Source organism: Sebastes umbrosus, chromosome 8 (genome assembly GCF_015220745.1).
Source record: "Sebastes umbrosus isolate fSebUmb1 chromosome 8, fSebUmb1.pri, whole genome shotgun sequence".
NCBI lineage: Eukaryota > Metazoa > Chordata > Actinopteri > Perciformes > Sebastidae > Sebastes > Sebastes umbrosus.
This window is the reverse complement of record NC_051276.1, coordinates 34,010,978-34,020,986: the sequence shown is the minus strand read 5'-3', so window position 1 is coordinate 34,020,986 and position 10,009 is coordinate 34,010,978. Positions and strand designations below refer to the sequence as shown.

Here is a 10,009-nt window from a genome sequence, read left to right as displayed (position 1 = left end):
CTAAACAATGTCTGAAAAAGATAGAAAAAAAAAAAAAAAAAGAAAGTCTGAAAAAAATGTCCGTAAAAAAAAAGACTCGAAAAAATGTCTTAAAAAAAAAAAAGTTTGAAAAATGCTGGGAAAGAAAAGCCTAAACAATATCTGAAAAAGATAAAATAAATAAAAAAAAATGTTTGGAAAAAAAAGTCTCAAATGTTTTTTTTGAAAAATGCTGAAAAAAAAAACTCGAAAAAATGTCAGAAAAAAAAAGTTGAAAAATGTCTGAAAAAAATGTCTAAAAAAAAGTTTGAAAAATGTTGGAAAAGAAAAGTCTAAACAATGTCTGAAAAAGATAAAAAAAAAAAAAAAAAAAAAAAAAAAAGAAAGTCTGAAAAAAATGTCCGTAAAAAAAAAGTCTGAAAAAAGCAATTTGAAAAATGCTGGAAAAAAAGACTCGGAAAAATGTCTGAAAAAAAAAGTTTGAAAAAAGTCTGAAAAAAATGTCTAAAAAAAAGTTTGAAAAATGTTGGAAAAGAGAAGTCTAAACAATGTCTGAAAAAGATAAAAAAAAAAAAAAAAAAAAAAAAAAAAAGAAAGTCTGAAAAAAATGTCCGCAAAAAAAAAAGACTCAAAAAATGTCTTAAAAAAAAAAAAGTTTGAAAAATGTTGGAAAAGAAAAGTCTGAAAAATGTTGGAAAAGAAAAGTCTAAACAATATCTGAAAAAGGTAAAAAAAAAAAAAAAAAGTCTGAAAAAAATGTCCGTAAAAAAAAAGTCTGAAAAAAACAATTTGAAAAATGCTGGAAAAAAAGACTCGGAAAAATGTCTGAAAAAAAAAGTTTGAAAAAAGTCTGAAAAAAAGTTTGAAAAATGTTGGAAAAGAAAAGTTTAAACAACGTCTGAAAAAGATAAAAAAAAAAAAAAAAAAAGAAAGTCTGAAAAAAATGTCCGTAAAAAAAAAGTCTGAAAAAAACAATTTGAAAAATGCTGGAAAAAAAGACTCGGAAAAATGTCTGAAAAAAAAAGTTTGAAAAAAGTCTGAAAAAAATGTCTAAAAAAGAGTTTGAAAAATGTTGGAAAAGAAAAGTCTAAACAATGTCTGAAAAAGATAAAAAAAAAAAAAAAAAAAAAAAAAGAAAGTCTGAAAAAAATGTCCGTAAAAAAAAAAGACTCAAAAAATGTCTTAAAAAAAGTTTGAAAAATGTTGGTAAAGAAAAGTCTAAACAATATCTGAAAAAGGTAAAAAAAAAAAAAAGTCTGAAAAAAATGTCCGTAAAAAAAAAGTCTGAAAAAAACAATTTGAAAAATGCTGGAAAAAAAGACTCGGAAAAATGTCTGAAAAAAAAAGTTTGAAAAAAGTCTGAAAAAAATCTCTAAAAAAAAGTTTGAAAAATGTTGGAAAGAAAAGTCTAAACAATGTCTGAAAAAGATTAAAAAAAAAATTAAAAAAAAAGAAAGTCTGAAAAAAATGTCTTAAAAAAAAAAGACTCGAAAAAATGTCTTAAAAAAAAAAAGTTTGAAAAATGTCTAAAAAAAAGTTTGAAAAATGTTGGAAAAGAAAAGTCTAAACAATATCTGAAAAAGGTAAAAAAAAAAAAAAAGTCTGAAAAAAATGTCCGTAAAAAAAAAGTCTGAAAAAAACAATTTGAAAAATGCTGGAAAAAAAGACTCGGAAAAATGTCTGAAAAAAAAAGTTTGAAAAAAGTCTGAAAAAAATCTCTAAAAAAAAGTTTGAAAAATGTTGGAAAGAAAAGTCTAAACAATGTCTGAAAAAGATTAAAAAAAAAATTAAAAAAAAAGAAAGTCTGAAAAAAATGTCTTAAAAAAAAAAGACTCGAAAAAAATGTCTTAAAAAAAAAAAAGTTTGAAAAATGTCTAAAAAAAAGTTTGAAAAATGTTGGAAAAGAAAAGTCTAAACAATATCTGAAAAAGGTAAAAAAAAAAAAAAAGTCTGAAAAAAATGTCCGTAAAAAAAAAGTCTGAAAAAAACAATTTGAAAAATGAAAGAAAAAACAGTTTGAAAAATGTCTGAAAAAAAACAGTTTGAAAAATGTCTTTTAATTAAATTAAATAAAAAATAAAATACAAAAAATAACAAAAATAATAAGAAATACATTCTTTTAATTAAATAGAAAATAAAATAAAATACAAAAATAAAATACAAGAAAATAATAAAAAATACACCATTTAATAAAATACATAAATAAAATACAAAAGAATAACAAAAATAAAAAATACATACTTTTAATTAAATACAAAATAAAATAAAATACATAAAAAAATACAAATAAATAACAAAATAATACAAATTACACACTTTCAATTAAATAAAAAATAAAATAAAAAATATAAATAAAACAAAAAATAACAAAAGTAATAAAAAACATACATACTTTTAATCAAATAGAAAACGAAATAAAATACTTGTATAAAATATAAAAAAAATAACAAAAGTAATACAAAAAATACATACTTTTAATTAAATAAAAAATAAAATAAAATAAAAAATAATAAGAAAATAATAAAGAATACATACTTTTAATTAAATAAAAAATAAAATAAAATAACAAAAATAACAAAAATAATAAAGAATACATACTTTTAATTATGTCATGAAATGAAATACATAAATAAAATGAATAAATACATAAAAATAAAATGTAATAAAAATTATAATGTAATTTAAAAAAAATCCAATTTTAATTACATATAAAAATATGAAGAAAAAAAACAAATAAAAATAATGAACATAATATAACAAAGTACTTGACGACGACTTCCCCCGTTGAGGAGTGGTCAGTCCCGGGGAAGATGTGTAACACTGATGCTTAAATGGATGCTGCTGCTGAGTGGGAATCTCTCCGCTTTCACTGAAGGAAGACAAGACGCTGCTGCTGCTGCTGCAACTCTGAACAACGACGCTCCTGAACGCACCACACGTACCGGACGCTCTTGAACAAACCCCGATATAATACATACTTTTAATTAAATAAAAAATAAAATAAAATACATGAACAAAATACAAAAAAATAATAAAAAATACACACTTTTAATTAAATAAGAAATTAAATAAATAAAATACAAAAAATAACAAAAATAAAAAAATACACTTTTAATTATGACATAAAATGAAATACAAAAATCAAATGAATAGATACATACAAAATAATATAATAATAACAATAAAACAAATCATATTTTAATTACATATAAAAATATGAATTAAAAGTTAATAAATAGTAAAAAATACGTACTTTTAATCACATATAAAAATTAAAAATAAATTCTAATCATCTGTAGTCCCTGGCTACGGTGTTACATAAAAATAAATACATTTTAAAAAATTAAGAATAACTACTTTTAATTACTGTATATGTAAAACAAATTTTATAAAATAAATGAATAAATAACAATAATACAAATTAAAAAAAAAATAAAAAAAAATAAGTATTAATAAACATTTTTTTGTCTTTTTGTTTTTTACTATTTTAAACTGTAACAAAATTATATTTACCCTTAAATAGAACAATAATAACAAGACTGTGCTTAACCTTGGAAATAGTAGTTATATACATGTGTTATAAGACTGTTATTACAGCCTCCCTTGTCTTTCCTTTGAGCACACAGCCTGACAGGCTCCGCTCAGGGAGATAAAGCCCAGCGCTCTCGCTGCCTCTCGCGGTGCATGCTGGGTACTTTATGTAAATGCATGATGGCGGCGTCCTGCAGCAGAGCGCTCTGTAAGGTCGGATGGTCGGTTCTGGTTCTGGAGTCCCCGTCGCTCCGCCGGACCGGGACCGGGACCGTCTCCTACCTCCGCGGGTCCAGGAGAGGCTTCAGTACCGGAGGGTTCCGGTCCCGGCTGCTGTCCGGACCCGGAGGAGCCGGAGGAGCAGCAGGAGCGGTGCTGCTCGGTGGAGGTCTGGTTGGAGGTCTGCTGGGTTTGTATCAGACTGTGACGTTCAGGCTCCAGCAGAACCAGCACCTCGCCGAGGAGGACACCAAGGTGAGGCCGCTCACAGAGCCTCTAACGCGGCCACATGTCAGCCGGTGACCCGCTGATCTGTGGTGGCAGTTCTCCCACTGTTACCTAACTTCATGTCTGGGTCACCTGCGTTACTCCAGCTTTAGTTACTAGTTACCTGTGGTGGAATGTAACTAAGTACATCTATTCAAGTACAATGTTGAAGTAATACTTGTACTTTACTTGAGTATTATGCAACTTTATACTTCTACTCCAGTACAATTAAGGGAGTACTGTTGTACTTTTTACTCCACTGCATGTATTTGACAGCTTTAGTTACTTTGCATTATTAATACAAAATATAATTCAACTAATAAATGATGATGTATTATTATAAGTTAATCTACCCAGCAGTATATAAAGTGATTAAAATTAGCTCCACCTTTACCAGCTGCAACATTAAAGCGATAATTATAATCCAAAAATATATATCATGCTTAAATTCTAATGCTAATACTTTTTCACTTCTATGTATTATTTATTTATTTATAGTATTTTTACACTGTTGTGTTACTTTGCACTTATTCTTGAGTAAAATATCTAAGTACGTCTTCCATCATCAGATTCACAGTATTAATACAAAATAGAATTATAATAAATAATAGTAAAAAAAAAAAAAAATCAGATTTATTATTATTATTATTATTAGTAGCATTATTAAAAAATTAAACTCTAAATTACAAGGCAAGCAGTACACATAGCAGTACCCACGACTGGTGTTGTACTAATACTGCTGTACTGTAAGTACTTTTACTTGTGGTACTTCTTTTTACTGGGGGAAAAAAATACTTTATTTGTAATTTATTTGTTTCTACTTTGTAGTATTGCTATTTTTACTTGAGTAAAATATCCGAGTACTTCTTCCACCACTGGTGACAACTTAAATTACTTTGCAGATTCACCTTTAATTATATTTACTTAATTAATATAACAATAATAATAAATTAGTTGTGATGTAGTATTGTTATTGTTATTATTATTATTAATAATAATAATAATAATAATAATAATAATAATAATAAAACATATAAACTATACAAGAGCAATTAAAATCAAAATTACAAGGCAAGCAGTACACATACAGTACCCACGACTGGTGTTATACTTAAACTAATACTGTAGTACTGTGAGCCATAGTACTTGCTTTTTGTTGCTAACATTTCTGTTCAAGTAAAAGATTTAAATGCAGGACTTTTACTTGTAACAGAGTATTTCTACACTGTTATATTGGTACTTTTAAGTAGAAGGTCTGAGTACTTCTTCCACCGCTGCCTGTTTGTTCTGAGCTGTTTTACATAAACACATACAGAACTAAACATAAATACTTTTTGATAAGGGCCCATTAAATTAAAACAAATATGTACATAATGTGACATTTTACAGTTAAATAATATACTTCCACATTTAGCAGATTTTGTCCTCGGTGTTCTCTGTGTTTGGCTGTCCCAGTACTTTTGGAAAGTGGAATATAAATCTAAATATATAGACCGATATTAGTCTGAAAGTATTGTACGTTAGCATTCGCTGCCTCGTTCCAGGTCTCCGGAGCACCAGGAGGAGGTCTGAAGTTGACCCTGTACCAGTACAAGACCTGCCCGTTCTGCAGCAAGGTGCGAGCGTTCCTGGATTACTCCGGGCTTCCGTACGACATCGTGGAGGTGAACCCGGTGATGAGGCAGGAGATCAAGTGGTCGGCCTACAGGAAAGTGCCCATCCTGATGGTGAATGGAGATGTGGTAAGACACCCAAAATTTCTCCCCACTTAACCTCAGATATATAGGTTACAAAATAAGTTGTATTTTGTGGAGTATTATTTTACTATTGTTGGCACTTCTATTAAAGAACTTCACCTCAAAACCAGTCTTAACATGTTGTAAAAACTGAAGTAAAAGCCTTTTCTCGACCACTTTAATTTGGAAATCTGATCAGAAAAAGTTTCCTGTTGTAATTCAGAAATCAAACTAGTAATTGTTTCATTTTTTTCTTCATAAATGTGAAGTTATTCTCAAAGAAACCCTCCGTGTCTTTTTGTCTTTCCTCTCCTCTCTTGCTCTGCAGCAACTGAACGACTCGTCGGTCATCATCAGCTCCCTCAAGACGTATTTATTCAACAAGTGAGTTGTAGCTTCTCTCATGTGATATGAAAATGTGTTTTCTCTCAATAATGATTATATTATATGTCCAGTAAAAGACAGGTCATTTCCTTTTGTTTTTCAGCCATGAAAATAGTTTTGGTTTGATTTGTTTTAAGATCTCTCTCTGAGGTTTTGTGCCTCCACTCTGAGCTGATTGCTATTTAGTTTGTGGAGCTTAAATCATTTAAAGTATATTTAAATGTGTCTTTCAATTAAAAATAAAATGTCCCATGTATTCTGGATAATCCACAGATTTCACAGTTAAAATTAATCTGCAACTATTAATAATAATCGATAAATCGTTTAAGCACAAATGCCAAAAAATTAGCTGGTTCCAGCTTCTTAAATGTGAGAATTTTATGTAGAGCTGCAACAATTAATCGATTAGTTGTCAACTATTAAATTACTAGACTAATCTGTCATTTTTTAAGGAGAAAAAAAGTCTAAATTCTCTGATTCCAGCTTCTTAAATGTGAATATTTTCTGGTTTCTTTCCTCCTCTATGACAGTAAACTGAATATCTTTGAGTTGTGGATAAAACAAGACATTTTTAGGACGTCATCTCGGGCTTTACGGAAGCACTGATCGACAGTTTTCACCATTTTATAGACCAAACAACTAATCAATTAATCAAGAAAATAATCGACAGATTAGTCGACAGAGAAATGAATGGTTAGTTGCAGCCCTAGATTATTTATCACGATTATTCATTGATTTTACGTCACATTTAAATAAACAGAGCGCTGCTTTCACTTCCATGTTGTTACATTCCTGCTAATGTACAAATCTTTGCATCAAAATCAGACTTAAAATAATCAACAGATTAATCAACAATAAAGATAATCGTTAGTTGCAGCCCTAATTTTATGCATTTCTTCAATATACATGATAATAAACTTAGTATCTTTGGGTTTTGGACTGTTCGGTGGGACAAAATAAGACATTTATAGACGTCATCTTGGACTGTGGGAAATTATTATGGACATTTTTCACTATTTTCAGACATTTTAGAAAATCTAAAAAGCGATTGATCAAGAAAATAATCAGCAGATTGCTTTTAAAAAATGTCCCAGGTAAATAAAACCAAAACGATCATGCAGGTATAAACACCACTAGAGGTAAGAGAAAATAAACTGTATGTTTTTGCTGACTCTTTTAAATGTGAACCTTTTTGTCATCCAGGGAGAAAAGAATGTCTGACGTCCTTCGCTGCTACCCGGAGATGAAGTCGGTGAACGACCGCGGGAAGGAGGTGACGGAGTACTCCAACAAGTACTGGGTGATGCTGGACGAAGCCGAGACCTCGGCGCTGTACCCCGAGAAGGGGATGCAGAAGTAAGTCCAGACCTGCTACTGTCAGACTACAGTCACAGCCTGAAACCGTCAGCATACTCTACTCTGTAAATGACATGAAAGTCTATGATGTAAACTGGACTCCGTGTTTATTTCTCCTGTTTCCAGAGAGGAGATGAAGTGGCGTCAGTGGGCCGACGATTGGCTTGTTCATCTCATATCTCCCAACGTGTACCGGACCTCCGGCGAGGCCCTGGCCTCCTTCGACTACATCGTGCGCGAGGGCAAGTTCGGCACCTACGAAGGTTTCTTTGCCAAATATGTCGGCGCTGCGGCCATGTTTGTCATCGCCAAGAGGCTGAAAAGTCGGTGAGTTACACATGAAGTAATATCTTACAATGATGAAGGAAATGTTTCTGCTAGTTTGGACTTTTTATTTTGGATGTCAAAGTAGTGATTCATTTCCTTTTCTTTTTTGACACAACAGACACAACCTGCAGGACGACGTCAGGCAGGATCTCTACAAGGCCGTCAACGACTGGGTGGCAGCCATCGGCAAGAAGAGGAAGTTCATGGGTGGAGATAAACCCAACCTGGCAGACCTGGTGAGGAAAACACACCCGTCTCTCTCTCTGCAGGTTTTACGTCCAGTGGACATTTTAACGCCACTAATTTCTTCAACGCATTAATGTAACCTCTGATTTTGAGGTTGTATCGGCTCAGTTTCAAAGCTAGAAGTGATGATGTGGGTATCATATGAAACTAGAAAACCGAATGAATCCATCGGTACCAATCATCACCAGTTAAGTAGCTACAGATTTAGTTTTTTGGGTCAACTTGTCCCCCGTTTCCCTCCGTCTGCAGGCGGTGTTCGGCGTCCTCCGAGTGATGGAGGGCCTGCAGGCGTTTGACGACATGATGGCGAACACCAAGGTCAAACACTGGTACAGACGCGTGGAGATGGCGTCGCAGAACCGCGAGGGCCGCGAATGAAAGCCGAACCGGTGAAGGAAGGAAAACAGCAGAACACCGGAGCGCTTCCAGCCTCAGAAAGACTGAACAGTAAACCGCCAGCGACGGTGACCGGCAGCAGGAAGCAAGACGGTTTGAAAACGGTCACGACTGCCCTGATTGATTTCCTGATAGACACACGTGAATTTAAACCTGTTAACTGCAGACGTTTATGTAGATAAAGAGATCACACACAAGAAAATACTGTTGCTAGAGATCTAATTTGACCATTTAATGACTGAGCTGCGGAGGAGGAGGAAACCTGCTGTTTATTTTAGGGCGTTTTACTGACCTCTACTGGTGAACTGTGGGAACTGCAACAATTCAAACACACTTAAAGTTAAATAAAAACACATTTTCACGATGCAAACAAAACAAATGAGTCGGCATATCTTTGACGCAGCACTTCAGTCATTTCCTGAAAATATGATTGCTTTGTTTTTTTCATCATCGAGAGGTATGAATATCACACACTGTCCCTTTAATACTTAGACAGCCTGCAGGGTTTCCATGCAGATCTGGAAAATAATTTTTATACATTTCATGGCCTTGAACGGTTTCACAAAAATGCATAACAGAAATATTTTTCAGTCCTCGCAATGACAAAAAAAATTGTAATTTGGGAACTGATTGTATTTCACATACATTACTGTATATTGTTTCTTTTATTTTTAATTAAAATTGTTAATTTCAGCGGTTCTCAACCAAAGATTTTGGGCTCCTTCAAGGACTCACAAGCTTATGTATTTATGAGAAATAGAACATAAAAATCTATTTTTGTTTCTTCAGATTTTGCTCCAAGTTTTGCCCATTTTCTCATAAATATGTTTAAACCTCCTCTGACTGAAAAAGAAAAGATAATTGGCTTCAATTGGAGGTCAATTACACATCGAAAAGGTTGACGTTTTGACTCTCAGATTCACTCAGCTAAGTTAATAATTTAATTTGAGTTGTATTTAAAGGAAACTTTCAGATCATCGCAGCTTTGTCTGGGAGAATAAAATGGTTATGTAGATTTTCTTCTTGGTTCAGAAGTTTCTGTGTTCCAGATCAGGTTCTCTCTATTTATTTCAGGTGATTATTTCTCTGTGTAACCGACGCAGGATCAGTCTGGCAGCGAGGAATCGATGAGCTCATCTGCTGGTTTTCTCTTTGGGGGTTTAAATGAAATAAAATAAAATGTAAGAAGAAGAAGTGGTGAGCTGCCAGTTTGAATGTACTTTAATATGCAAACTGCAGAGACCTTTCTTGAAGTACTTATATTAAAACCAACTCAATGTGCATAGTTGTAAAAAGGTGAAAAATAAAAAAGGAAACCTGGAGTTGTGTGTTTTGTTTGAGTATTAATTAATTACACATTATGCAGGATTACATCTGGTCAGAGGCAGTTTTAACACGTGGTTAATTGTGTTCTGAATATTGTAGTTTTTATACATCAGATGTGACAATAACTATAATTAAGAGTGGAATGAGTTAAGTATGAGTTTCCACATACAAGTAATTTGGCTTGATGTTTTTGGTGCATAACAAAATGAACATAGTAAGAGAAAAGAAAAAGAAACTAGAAC

General features: G+C 31.9%; 1 protein-coding gene across 1 annotated transcript; it reads left to right on the top strand.

Moving 5' to 3' along the window:
• The first annotated feature begins 3,655 nt into the window (after positions 1-3,655).
• Positions 3,656-9,736, top strand: ptgesl (prostaglandin E synthase 2-like). Its single transcript, XM_037776648.1, has 7 exons — positions 3,656-3,984; positions 5,541-5,738; positions 6,061-6,116; positions 7,320-7,472; positions 7,599-7,799; positions 7,918-8,035; positions 8,295-9,736. The coding sequence occupies exons 1-7, from the start codon at positions 3,664-3,666 to the stop codon at positions 8,421-8,423; spliced, it is 1,176 nt and encodes a 391-aa protein (XP_037632576.1). The 5' UTR covers positions 3,656-3,663; the 3' UTR covers positions 8,424-9,736.
• Positions 9,737-10,009: the final 273 nt, after the last annotated feature.